This window comes from Otolemur garnettii, unplaced genomic scaffold, assembly GCF_000181295.1.
Source record: "Otolemur garnettii isolate 467f Iridium unplaced genomic scaffold, OtoGar3 scaffold00045, whole genome shotgun sequence".
In the NCBI taxonomy this organism is placed as follows: domain Eukaryota; kingdom Metazoa; phylum Chordata; class Mammalia; order Primates; family Galagidae; genus Otolemur; species Otolemur garnettii.
Genome location: NW_003852440.1, coordinates 9,157,794 through 9,172,064, shown reverse-complemented (window position 1 = coordinate 9,172,064; position 14,271 = coordinate 9,157,794). Strand labels below are relative to the sequence as shown.

The following is a 14,271-nucleotide window of genomic DNA, read 5'->3' as shown; positions in this document are numbered from 1 at the left end:
ACCATTGGTCCTTTCCCCAAATCAGCTTCCTGATAAAAAGCAGTTTCTTAAATCCATTATCCCTCTTTTAAAAAATCAGTATGTAAGTCCTAAAGTGTTGTCCCAGAGTTGATCTTTTCTGGAAGGCAATGCACAGGTAGGCAGAACACTTGTCTGGCTCTCATATTCTAGAAAGATTTTCTCTCTTTCTTTTCTTTTCTTTCTTTCTTTCTTTCTTTTTTTTATCCTGGAGACAGAGTCTCATTACGTCACCCTCGGTAGAGTGCCATGGTGTCATAGCTCACAGCAACCTCAAACTCTTGGGCTTAAGCAATTCTCTTGCCTCAGCTTCCCAAGTAGCTGGGACTAAAGATGCCCACTGCAGTGCCTGGCTATTTTTTGTTGTGGTTATTTAGCTGGCCCAGGGCAGGTTTGAACCCACCACCCCTGGTTATGTGCCTGGCACTGTAACCACTATACTACCAGTGCTGAGCCCTCTCTTTCTTTTTTTAAATTCATTTTAAAAAAAATTTTCAGAATATTATGAAGATAATAATCTGTTTCAGGCTCTGTGCTCTCTGTTTCAGGCACAGAAGTAAGGGCGACCAAGCTGCAGGACAAATGAACCCCACTTTTCTCAGCTTCCAGTTGTGTGGGCTGTGGGTCAGTCCATTTATGGCCTGGCAGCCCTGTCTTTTGATAGTCTTATGTACTCACTCTAGCATTGTTCCACTGTGGTGTTATCCTACAGATTCTCTGACTCTGTTCAGTTGTCCTGGCTTAGTTCAGGCAAGGGGTCTGAGAGGGAGGATGGAACGAAGCACCCCTGTGCCCAAGTGCCAAGTAGTCCAGACCTCCGGTATTCTCAATACTAAATGATTTCTCTAAGACCCATACAGCCTGGCTCACTCCTGCTACCCTCCTTCCACACCACTGACATACTTTCCAGTGATACCTGTGTTCCAGTTGTCTATCATTGTATAGCAGATCAGCCCAAAATTTAGCAGTGAGAAAAAAACCCATTTTATTATGCCATTTATCCATTCTGTGGGTCAGGGCAATTTTGACAGGAGGGCAGACATACCATCTCTGCTCCATGATGTCTGGGGCCTCAGCTAATAAGATTCAAAGACCAGGGTAACTTGATGGTTGGGAGCTCAGATCAGCTGGAGGCATCTTCACTCACTGACACTGGCCATCATCTGGGACCTTTTCTGGGTTGTTGGCTGGACCGCCTACGTAAGACCTCTCTGTGGAGTTTCTCCTGTGAGCATGGTTGGGCTTCCTTACAGCATGGCAGCTGAGTTCAAGAGTGAGTAGCCAAAGATGCAGGAGGTAAGAGCCACCAGGAAGCCACCTGTTGAGGTCTGAGCCAGGAAACTAGCATAGTGCTACGTCTGTTGCTTTCTGTTGGCGATCAATCAGATGGCACGGTTTTAAGAGGAGAGGGTACAGACCTCTTGATGGAAGAGTATCAAAGAATTTAGAGGCCGTATTTCAAAATTGGCACACTACCTTTCAGGAAAAGATTTTCCAATTTATCATTTCTCCGCTTGATTTTGTAGCATGTTTTTCCTGTGTTAGTGAAGGTTGCTGATCACTTAACCAGCATTATTTGATCCTCTTCCCACTTCCCAAGAAAACCTAGATTTCCCCTCAGTAGTCTATGTGTCCTTCATGCAGGCTGGGATCTGTTGAATCATTGATTCAAGGGTGGGCACGTAGACCAAGAAGTAAATCTCCTTGGGTAAATCTTAGGACTCTTGCTTGGAGTGCTAGTACAAAAATGTTCTGTCTCCTCTCAAAACCTGGTATGTGGGTGTGAAACCTGGAACCAATATATCCATTTTGTTACTGTGAGGGAAGTTGGTCTTGTAATAAAGTTCACACCATGGAAGACAAAGCAGAGAGATGGAAGACTGTTGAGCCAATGAATCAAACCAACCCTGAATTCCTATTAATAATAAAAACAGCAAATGGTAATTAAGCAGTTAGTGTGTTCCAGGCACTTTAAATGCATAAACTCTAGTAAGCCTCACAAAGAGGCTTGGATATTATTATAATTCACATCTTATAGATGAGGCAATTGGTCTAAAAACTTTTGACTAGAAGATAGGCCTCCAGAGGTAGAGTAACTTGCCCAAGTTCTCACAGCCAGTAAATAGTAAAGTCAGGAATAACACTCAGCAGTCTGACCCTAGAGCCCATCTTTCTATATACTATCCCACATTGCCTTTCTAGACTTTTCCATTATATGAACTAATGAATCCTTTTATTATATAAATCTGTTTGAGTTGGTTACTTCCAAAAGAAAGACCACAGGGACAACCCCTCCCTGCAAGTGTGGTCTGCTCCTGTGGTGTGAGCGTCTATGTCAGCTCCCCTTGGAGGGAGCCATCCTGAGCATGATCCCATGACCCCCCTCAGGAAGTTGTCCTCAGCACCAGGAGTAAACACATGGGTCGCTCTGCAGGGCACAACTCCAGAAAGGAGCAGGTGTGTCTGCCAGGCTGTGGGATGTCACCAGCCAGGCAAGGAGCACCTAAAAATGAGCCCCGAACAAGGCTCCTGCTGCCTCCCCTCCTTCCTTCCTGGTCCTCTGGGAGGTTGGCATGCCAGCTCAGCTGAGCCACCTCCTTTTCTGCTGTTATTTGTCTGGCCACCTAAATGAATCCACAATGGTTCTTGAGACTGGAGGACTTTCCTGGCTTCCAAACCAGAAGCCTTAGAATCTGCCCTCTCTCACCACTGGCAGGTGAGCTCAAGGCTACAGGAAATGACTCATAGGATTGGGGGACTGCATTCTGGAGGCAGTCCTGGAAATTCAGGGACTTTTGTTGAAGCTCTGGCATAGTCCCCTGGCTTCATTTATTTTCTATGTCAGATATCTGAGTGCCACCTGTCCTCTACTTTGCTTGACTGTTACACCAACTCTGCAGCCAGTAGGGTGCTATCTGGGAGACATCCTTGCAGAATTGGAGCTCAATGGGCTGTCTAAAACTTTGTTTTAACCAAAAAGAAAATTTGTTTTTCAAAAGAGAGAAAAAAACTTCCATGGCAAAACAATTTTTATTTTGCTTAATATACTCCAGTCTTTGTCCACATACCTAGATATTTTTAAATAGTCCTCCCCACATATACACACTGTTTTTGTAATTTCACTTAAACCACTTACCCATCTTGCTGTGTAGTCATTATAATTATAATTTTTACTGGCTGTATCATGACATGGCATATGTATGAGGACCTAACCTCAAGCTTCATGAGGTTGACATTTTGAACTTAGCAATTACAATAATTTTTTTAAAGGTGAAAAATAATGCCATTGGCCACAAGCCACCATGAGAACAGGATTCATGGAAGTCTCCCATTTTATTTTCCTACTCATAATTAATAACTCCTTATTTGCCAAGATTCTGCTCTAGCGCTGCCTCCTGGGGAGGATTGTCTTGATCACCCACCTTCCTAGGCTGGGCAGGGCTTTCCTTATGTTCTTAGGTAGCCTTATTGAGTTTGTGCTGTGTTCTGTGTTCTAAGCACTTAACATGTATTAATTTAATCTTAACATTCATGATTTGAAGCAGACTATCAGTATCTTCATTTCTCAGATGAGGAAACTGAAATCCAGAGAAATCATGTTGCTTGCAAGACCTCACAGCCAATCGGTGATGCAGCTGGGATTTGGACCGTGGCATTCTGATGCTAGAGCCCATATTTGTACCCACACTGTTATCCTGCCTCCTGCTTCCTGCCTCAGCTGTCCAGGCAGGGCTGACCACACAACATTGTATTCTGTGGATTTTTTTGTCTCTTTCACAACCTTGAGGCTGGGACACTGCTTTTTGTTTTGGTGTATGTGGGTTTGGCCCAGACATTGGTATCTAGCAAGTGTTCCACAAATGCTATTAATAGCTGGAAAAACAAATGGATGGAGTGAATTGGGTATGATTTTAAGGAGGAGGCCCGTCTTAATTTAGGCTGCTGTAATAAGAGTACCATACACAGGGTGGCTCAAATGACAGACATTTATTTCTCGCATTTCTGGAGGCTGAGAAGTTGGAGGTCAGGGTGCGGCGTGGTGGGGGTTCTGGTGAGAGCTCCATTCCTGGTTTCCTCACAGAGTGGTGGTGGGAGGCATGGAGCGTGCACTGCAATGTCTTCATCTCCTTGTGAGGGCATTAGTTCCACCACACGGATGACAACCTTATGAGTTCATCCCAATGTATTTACCTTGCAAAGGACCAACCTCCAAATACCATTGCCTTGGGGGCCAAGGCTCCAACATAGAATTTGGGGAGCACATGAACGTATAGTCTACAGCAAGGCGATTTTGCACCTGGAAATGCAGGGTTCCAGGCCTGAGGGGCATGACTGGAAATGCCCTTCTACCCTGTGATACATGTCCCAGGCCCAGTGGGGTCTCTGCTCCTGAGGGCTCGAGTGCAGCACTCAGAGTGTGCTGTCTTCCCACACATCCACTATGTGTGGCCACAGCTCAGGGCACCTAGAGATAGCTCCCCTGAGCTCCCCCAGTGGCTTCCCACACCGGGCTGTGAGCCCCCGTTGGTTCCTGGAACACTGGGCGCCCACACATTTGAGTGCTGATAGCCTGGGGAAGCCTAGCTCCCACGGTGGCATTCGATACCAAGAGAGTGCTAGACTTCAACCAGCTCAGTGCTGAGCGTGTGCTAGGTGCTTCACAGATGTTTTTTGTTATTTGGGTGTTGAATGGGATCTAGCCACGAACCTGGAACTCTTGGCCTAGCACCTGTGGGTTAAAGATACCATTAAGGCAAGGAGTCGACCTGGGGCTTGCTTTCTCACTTGCTGCCTTTGGGTTTCACTGTGTTGCAGGCTCCCACTGCATTTAACCTCAGAAAGACTCCCTGGCTGCTACAGTCTTGGACAGAACCCCTCTCTGTTTTTAATTTCTGTGTCTACCCATCCATGGAAATGTCATCTTGTCAGGTGGCAAAGTCTAAACCAATGGATACCGTGTCATCCTTTCTAACAAATTTTGCCACGGTTGCTCTTAGTCATCTCTCCGCCTGGCTGGCTGCCCTGAACACCTACCAGCTGGAAGGACAAAGTGGATCCTCAAGGGCCTCCATGTGGTCATTACACAGCCAGCCTTCCTTGCCCTGTCTCTTTCTCCTTAGGTCACCCTGTGGCATTTAAAGCCAGAATCTGTCCTGGGAAGGCATAGAGCCAGGGACCTGAGAAACCCCAAGTGGTTAAATTTCTGTTCAGGCTTCACATCCTGAGAGACCCCTGGAGAGACCCAGTGTGCCCAGTTCTGTTCTGCAGATACACCAGCCCCTCTGTCTTCCAGGAAGGGAGCACATCAGAGATGTGGGAGGGCAGGGCAGGTTGCTAGCTAGCATATGGAGGCTGATGCAATGCCCAGTGCCATCCAGATTAATTAGCAGCTCCAGTCCACCTCCCCTCCAGAGGGGCAATCAACCTGATGTCACTGTGGAGGCTCGGAGAAGGGCAGAGGAGGGAGCAGGCTCATTTTCTCTGTTATCAGAAGGAAGGGCCCAGATTCACATTAGCCCCCAGGGAACACAGGATTTGTCTTCCTTCCTTCCTTTGTGCTGTGGAGCCTTTTCAGTTGGAAACCAAAGGTACATGCCTTACCAACTACAGCCCCTACCCTTGTGGCTACAATACAGTTGAAGACTGTGACCTACCAGAGTCTCACCTGTACACTCCTTGTCTGTCTGAAGACCTCCACCGTCCTGCCTTCCCCCAAGCTCCTCAATTCTTGCATCCCCAAGCAGCCCCTCACATTTGCTCATGACCCTGGAAAGAATGAAGAGTGTTTGTGCTGAGCAAAGCTTCTGACTGGGGAGAGGAAGAGAGAAGAGGACAGGGAAGGGGGGTCCTGGGATGGGGTAGCAGATGGGGTAAGGGTGGAGTGGTTTAGGATGCCAGACACCGTCTCTTTGCTTGGGAGACAGAAGACCCACCTGTCCACCCTTCCTTGCTTTTGTTCCATGAAGCCCATGCTTACCAAGATTTAAGTCATATTCAATTCACTTTCCCATCTCTAGTGGATCAAAGTTGAATTATTGGCTAATAGAAGCTGCTGAGAGCTGGAGAGGAGCCCCAGTTACCTCACTGATGGGATTCCAACCAAACGCTGATAAGTTCAGCATTACGACAGGGGGGTGACCTCCCTAGGGTATCTATGCTTTCTGGAATGTTGAAAACCACTCACAGACCATTTTTACCATTGGTTGAGGACTTAAGATCAAAGGCACTGGCATATTTTTTCTGAAGTTTGAGAGGGGTCATGATGACAAAAATATCAGAACTGTTCATATTTTGCCCTGTGCTGTTCTTGGTTTTATAGTTCATGTTCTTGCAAATTCCTCGCTGGCCAGGACAAGAAGCTACAGACCCCAGTGTTAGGGCCATTTGACTTTTCAGGTGAATGACTTAGTGTAGCTCTAGGGGAGGACACAGCCCCTCCAGACCTCAGTCTCAAACCCTAGGTTGGTGCATCCTTCATTTCAGACCTTCCTCTCCCTCACATGCTGTTCTGGAGTGAATGAGCTGAAAGGATGACAGTGCCTTTCCCCAGCACATGTGAGCACATGATATCCAAAATCTTCTGCCCCATTTCTTGCAAAAACAGAACTCAAGGGTGTTGAAGCATGCTGAACCCCTGAGGACACTGGCCTTGTTTTCTGCAGACTACTCTGGCTTACATAGGCCACAGCCACATAGATGCTGTTGACTTTCAAGGTTACACTCTTCTGTGTCCCTGGGACTTTTGTCCAGAAGAATTGTGAACTTGTAGTCAGATTTCTCCTTTTCCGTTTCTGGTTGAAATCATTGAATGATGTCTGGATCTACTGAATTAGAATCTCGGAGTTGGGAGGGCCCAGAAAGGTGTATTTTAATCACAATCTCCATTGCTTCTTATGCCCCCAAGGTTTGAAAATAAAAGTTTCTTAGGGTTGATTTTGAACCTAAGTGTGATCTCCCATTTATCTCATTCTTACCCTGAACTTGGTGGCCCTTGGCAGTGGGACCTATTTCTTAGGTGTGGCTTGTCCTTCCAAATTGGTCACACATTTTCTTTCTGTCCCTAAAAGCTCACATCCAAGGGAGTGCATGAAAGAAGGCTGCATGCAACCAATCCTTCCTGGAGGAGTGTGCGTGTGGGGGGATGTACAGGTGTTAAGTCCTGGATCAAGTGGGACATCTTAATAACTGCAGAGCCAGCTGCAGGTGACATCTGTGATCAGGCTTCACTTACTGGCCTAGGTCCCAGGAGAACATTTTATTAGAAGCAGCTGCTTCAGAAAACACCTCTGCCCTTTTTCCTCTGAGTTCCAAGACTCCGGAGGTCCCCTCTCCAAACCCAGCACCTTCCAAAGCTCCCACGTGAGTCATGTGAAAAGCTGAACCTATGGAGAACACAGGCTTCATCATGTAGGAACAGAACTGCCCCCCTCTCCTGATGGGAGGCTGCACTAGCCCACTCTGGCTGATTCTCTTCTCTTGCCTGACAGAAGCAGGGTGGGGAAGTGGGGGCCAAACTCCAGGAACTCTCTCTCATTAGAGGGCAGGTCCAGAGAAAAAGCCCTGTGAGGATTTCTAGGTTAGAAGTGGAGGGACCCTTTCCTCTCCCCACTGCCTTGTCTCAGGCTGTGAGCCCTGAGCTCCTTGAGGAAGCTGTGGGCCCTGAGACCTCAGAAGGGCTGTGGTTGCAAAGCCCAGCTTGGCTTGGTGCCTGTCTGTGCTGGAACTCCCTGAGGGTGGGCTTCCTCAGCCTCTCCTGCCTGTATTTCTATTCTGGATCATGGTGGGGCATGTGCAAAGCACATCTATGCCTAAGTTCCAGGTGTCTAACAACACACTGGTGTCGGGGGTTGACAATACAGGTTATCACCCGGCCTCCTGCCAGTTGGTGTTGGCTGGGCCTTGGCATGGCAAGGGTCCCATTTCTTTACCTTTGCCATGGAGGACAGTCTCTCTGATTATGCCCCGAACCATGTGGGGGAAGATGCTGGGTGGAGTGCAAGGCCAGAATTGTGGATGAGTGTCTGACTAGGCTGTGTGATCCTCAGAGGCTCTGTATCTGTGAGGCTGATTCCCCACCTGTCACAGCCAGGATCTTCCAACCTGGCTGTCAATAGTATCAGCTGGGGAAATGTCTGTTTTATTTTTTGAAACATGCAATTCCTGAGCCCATCTCTTTGGTTGTCTGGAGGTGGGGTCTTGGGATCTGCAGTTTGAGAATTCTGATGCACAACCTTGTTTTGAAAACTTTGCTTTGGGTCCCTCTCTTCCCACCACCCTCTTCTCATTTTATCAAGGACCTTGACATCTACTTACCGCTATCTGGTTATGTCTTCATCCTGCTCCCTCCCCTGGCAGCTTCCTCCAGCAGACAAACAAGTGTAAGTTTCTCCCACTTAAGCAAGAGTGGTCCTCACCCATGTCCTGGAGTCCTTGCCTCCATTCTCTCCACAGACCTCTGACATCCTTCCCCAGCCTCCTCATTCTCCCAGACTCCCTGCCAAGGCCACTCATGGCCTAACTGAATCTGTGTTTCCACCTGGTCCTGTCTCACTTAATGTGACTGCTGCAGGTGACCTGTCCCCAGCTCCTCCTCCTGGAAACTCTCCTGTCCTCTTTCTGGAATGCCTTCTTCTGGACTCTCTGGTGGGCCCTCCTCCATCTGTCTTCCTCTATCCCTGTGTGGAATCCTCTTTCCTTTATCACTTTTAAACTATTGGATTTCCCTGAGTTTTTCCTTGAATTCCTTCCCCTGCCGGGACTTTCTTCCCCTAACAGGATGACCTCATTCACTTCCCTGTGACTTCTCCTGCCTGAAACAGACACCTCCTGAATCCTGGTCTCTAGCTCAATTCTCTGCAGTCCATGGACATGGCTCTGCAGCCCTGTCCTACTCATTGGTTCCAAAACTAGAAACCCAGGCCCATCCTGTGTCCCCCTTTCCCCCACATCTGGCAGATCATACTACCTCCTTGTCCTCTGAAGATCTTCCCTCTCTCTGCTCTGTGACCATGCCCCTATCTCCCCTTGGTACCTCTCACTGGCTTTTTTTCAATTTTGTCCCCCTCTCCCAGCCCCCCTACCTTGCTCTTCCCACCCACCCTCCCCCTGAGGTCATGCTTTTGTTCTCAAATTCCAACGGACCCTGTAGTTCCACTTCAAACCCTGCCCAGGAGCCGCCTTCAGGGCCAGCCTCTTGTATTTAATTTAAAATTTTTTTGCTGGAGTCTGAGCCAGGCTCTGGTTTTTCATCATTCTCCTGCATGTACCCTGAGTCCTGGCTGTGTGCCTCTGAGCCCTGGATGGACACACAGGGCTGTTTCTGTAAGCTCTTGATGAGTTCTTATCAACTTCCCCGCTCCCTACTACAGCCAAACAGAATCTGTCACTGGTCCTTGTGTGACCCCAAGTCCCTACCAGAATATGAGCTCCTGGGGGGGAGGGGCAAGTCCCCATCACTTGTCTGGGCTCTGTATTCCCAGGACCCATCACTGACGTGTGGTTGGGGCTCAATGGAATAAATTAGAATTAACACATTGCGGTTGAGTAGAGCTCTTTATTTAACTGGTAAGACTCATTTCAAACAATTAACACCTCTTCATGTGAGAATGTGCTAAAATCATTTTTCAAATTTACTGCTGAAGAGATTTAAAACAAATGCTTTTATGTTATAAATCCATTCACTTAATCCTTACTTTCTACGGTATATGTTACCCTATATGGAAAAGGGGACTCGTTATTTCCTAATTAGTGAAATATAATGCAGCAGATAGCATGTGTATGTACTGTACAAGTCAGGATGTTTATACTGTGTTTACATTTTTATGCATGTCTTAGGTTATCAAGAGTATGCCAACATGGGTAAAAGAGAGAGTGGTAACCCTAAATCCCTTCCATACCTTGCACACGCTAAGGTTTTCTCCTCTTTTAAATAACGTGTGGGCCAGCTCATCTTTCCCTAGCATATAAGGTGAAACCTTTGCTAATGTCATTTATTTCTCACAGCCTGGTGTGTCTGCAGATTTTTGGGCTCACCAGGCCTTCCCTCTCCACATTGAACAGAAGGGTACAGACCCATTTTGGCCCCTAAACTCTTTGGTAATTCCAGTGAGAGTCCATCTTTTGATGGGAGATGGATTAGACAATCTTCTAACTCTAAGCATCTCTGAGTTTGGGGACAGAGTTTTCTTATGTGCAAAATTGTCATACACATACCAGGCTGAACCATATGACATTGCAATTACTTAGCTGTTCTGGACCTATAGAAGTGCCAATTTCATATGGTTCAGCCTAATAAAGACATGAAAAAACATTGACCACATCCCCATTTTCTAGTCAGGAAGAGTGAGGTGAGGCTACTGTTACAAAGAGACAGAGGTCTGGGATCTCGGCCATCTGCCCCAGAGTTAGGACACTGAGGCCAGAGATCAGGGTACCATCCATACCTCTTAGGGCTGCCTGAAAAGGACACAGTTTGGGGCAGGGGTGGGTTTTAGGATATTTGAAAATCATGAAGGATAAAGGCTCTTTCCTTATTAATGTAAGGATGCAAAAACCTAGACTGAAAAGAACTCAGGCTTCCTAACCAGACTGATGAGGCTTAAATCTGGGTTCTGCAATGTGGGCAAGTCATTTAGGCTCTCTGAGCTTCAGTTTCCCCATCTGTGAAATGGGGATAATAATAACTACCTCCAACACTTTTAAGAATAAGAGGTGATGTAGGTAGGGAGAGGGTAGCTGCAGGCGTGAAGTAAATGGCATCTGTGTTATTTTCACTTAAAGTTTCCCCCACATACTCTTATTCATTTTCTATCATCTATCTAATTTTGTTGTGTTCTCTTTCTTATTGCTGTCAATTTGTGTTCCTCTCCTATCCCACATGTATGATACGCCAGCAGAAGCAGAGGATGGCAGCACACACTTCCTGAGAGTCCCTAAGTCCCCTGTGTTCTCCTGAGTCTGCTACCAAGCCCTGAGCCCATGTCCTTATCATTTCTCAACTGCTGCCTTCTCCTCCTAGTTCATCTTTCCCATGTCACACACTTTAAATCCACCCAACATCCTGCTGACAAATTAATTTTCTTAAATCATTGATTCCATTGTATCACCCTGTTCCTCAACCCTTTGTGAGAGCTTTGTTTCCTGTGGTTAGGAGCTAACTCTTATCCAGGCATTCTAGCCCTCCACAAATGGCCCGAGTCACTCCTCCCTCTTTGTCCCATCCCCACCCCAGGTCTCCACTCTGCCCCCTGCATCTTCCTCACCCTTCTCATCCCAGTGGGACGAATCTGGAGCTCAAGTACCAGTCCATGACTCACCACTGCAAACTTGGACAAGCCCTTAACTCCCTTCTCCTCTGGCAGGTGAGGATGAGGAGTTTCTCCACCACACTGTGAGCTCCCAAGGGCAGGGACTGAGTTAGGTTCCTGAATGAGCCTCTGCAGAGACTTAGGTGTTGCAGTGCCGAGCAAGGGGGCTCCAGCAAACGCTCTGAGCTCCGGGCTGGAGTGTCCATCTGGTGAGAGTGTGAAAACAGTTCCACCTTTTTGTGTCTCCCATAAGGCCACCCGGTTTCTGTGCCAGGGACACGGAGGGATTGGTTAGTGAGTTGATTGATTTGGAAGCTGTGGCTCTCACACATTAGTGGGCATTATCATTCCTTAGGGGGCAAGGATGAAACTTGTTTAGAAATACAGATTTTGAGGCATCACTTAGACATTTGGTGGATTTCTGGGGGGACCCAAGCATCTGCATTTTTCATGGGTACCACAGGTGATGATGCAGGTGGTCTGAGACTTTTGATGTTGGTTGTATTTCTTTGAATGCCCATAGATCACCTATGGTGTACATGGCACTGGGCCAGGGGCTGAAGAGCTAAAGATGGGACATTGGTGGCAGTTGTTAAGATGAGGAGGAGGAGGATGGGGCAGGGCCAGAAATCAGCAAGTGTACTTCACCTGGGACGTAGGCACAAAGGTGTGGGCTACAGCAAGAGTCACACTTGGAAGCCCAAGGAGCCAACATGTTGGGAGGGAAGGGCTAGAAACCAAAGTTCAGAGAGGGAGGCAAAAATCAATAGTGACGCAGCTTCAAAGGGCACGAGCCGAGAGCATTCAGAGCATGAGAATGGTTGCCAGTGTACTGGCTGATTTCCCCAGTACCCTGGGCCTCCCTGTGAAAGGTCATTGATGCCTGGATTGCAGGATGCAGGGGTGCGGCCATTGGCATCAGACAGCAGTGAGTTCAGTACCCACCCATGACTGGACAAGATGCTTAATTCCTGAGTACATTAGTCAGGGTTCTCCAGAGAGACAGACAAGTAGAATATGTGGAAAGGGATTTATTAGGGGAAATTGGCTCACATGATCACAGAGTCAGAGAGGTCCCACAATAGGCCAACGGCAAGCTGGAGAGCAGGAGAAGCCAGTCATGTGGCTCAAATCCAGAAGTGTGGCTCAGTCCAAGTCCAGAGCATCAGAGCCAGGGAAGCTGGCATCACACCCTCAGTTGGTCCTGAGAGCCCCCTGGAGGCTATTGGCGCCAGTCTCAGAATCTCGAAAGCCAAAAAACCTAGAGTCTATGTCCAAGGGTAGGAGAAGGAAGAAGCCTCCACTCCAGAAGGGGGAGAGGAAGCAGAGAGGAAATAGCCCTTCCTTTGCCCGCTTTTCTAAGCTGGGCCTCAAGCAAGTTAGATGGCAGCCACCCACACTGAGGGTGAGTTGTCTTCTCTCAGCTCACTGACTCACACATCCACCTTCTCTGGAAATATCCTCACAGACATACCCAGAAACAATGCTTCCCTGACTGTCTAGGCATCCCCTAGTTCAGCCAAGTTGACACCCAAAATAAACCATCACACTGAGTCTCTTTCTCTGTGTAAGATAATGTGGGAGGCTGGATAACGGTCCCCAAAGGTGTCCACATCCTAATCCCCAGACCTGGAAATATTGCTCCCTGATGTGGTAAGAAGGAGTTTGCAGATGTGATTAAGTCGAGGGTCTTGAGATGGGGAGATCTTACTGGATTATCCTGAAGGTAACTAAAGGGTCTTGAATGTAGCCACAGGGTCTTTGTAACAGTGAGGCAGGAGGGTCAGGAGATAGAGAAGATATAAAGCCAGAAGCAGAGGTCAGAGAGATGATGCTACATGGATGCCTTTGATGATGGAGGAAGGAGCCGTGAGCCAGGGCATGTACGTGGCCTCTAGAAGCTGGAGAAAGCAAGATGGATTGTCTCTTGAAGTCCCCAAACCCTGAGCCCTGGAACACTATCAGTCTGCGGCCTGTTGGGAACTGGGCTGAACAACAGGAGGTGAACACCAGGAGAGTGAACAAAGCTCACCTGTATCTAAAACTTCTCTCCATCACTCGCATCTGCCTGAGCCCCACTTCCTGTCAGATGAGTGCTAACATTAGATTCTCATAGGAGTGCGAACCCTACCGCAGGGGTTGTCAACCTTCCTAAGGCTGTGACCCTTTAATGACCCCCATACATGAGGAGTGGTGTCTTGGTTTCTAAGACCATCACAAATATGTGTTTTCCGATGGTCTTAGGTGAACTTTGTGAAAAGGGAAAGGGTCGTTCAACCCCCAAAGGGGTCATGACACACAGGTAGAGAACCACTGCCTTACTGTAAAATGTACCTGTCAGCAAATATAGGTTGTGCTCCTGATGACAATCTAATGTCTGATTATCTGAGGTGGAGATGTAATGTTCTTGAATCATCCCAAACCATCCCTCTCCCTGCCCTCCTCTTCCCACTCTCCATGGAAAAATTACCTTCCATGAACCTGGTCCCTGATGCCAAAAAGGTTGGGGACCGCTGCTGTAGAACATCAAGAATAAACAAGGCCTGAGGACTGCCGCTAGAGTATCGAGAATAAACTAGGTCTGAGGAATGCCACTGTAGAGTATGAAGAATAAACTAGGCCTGAGGGCTGCTGCTGTATAGTATGAAGAATAAACTAGGCTTGAGGGCCGCTGCTGTATAGTATGAAGAATAAACTAGGCCTGAGGGCCGCTGCTGTAGAGTATGAAGAATAAACTAGACCTAAGGGCTGCTGCTATATAGTATGAAGAATAAACTCAGCCTGAGGGCCGCTGCTGTAGAGTATGAAGAATAAACTAGGCCTGAGGGGTGCAACTTAGAGTATGAAGAATAAACTCGGCCTGAGGGCCGCTGCTGTAGAGTATGAAGAATAAACTAGGCCTGAGGGGTGCAACTTAGAGTATGAAGAATAAACTCGGCCTGAGGGC

The 14,271-nt window shown here is 47.6% G+C and overlaps 1 protein-coding gene across 1 annotated transcript in view; it reads left to right on the top strand.

Annotated features, from left to right (window-relative positions):
• Positions 1 to 9,872: 9,872 nt before the first annotated feature.
• Positions 9,873 to 14,271, top strand: part of STUM (stum, mechanosensory transduction mediator homolog) — an 11,173-nt gene continuing 6,774 nt past the window's right edge. The window contains exon 1 of the mRNA XM_012805879.1: positions 9,873 to 9,876. Coding sequence (XP_012661333.1) covers positions 9,873 to 9,876 — 4 coding nt within the window. The remainder of the gene's footprint in view (positions 9,877 to 14,271) is intronic.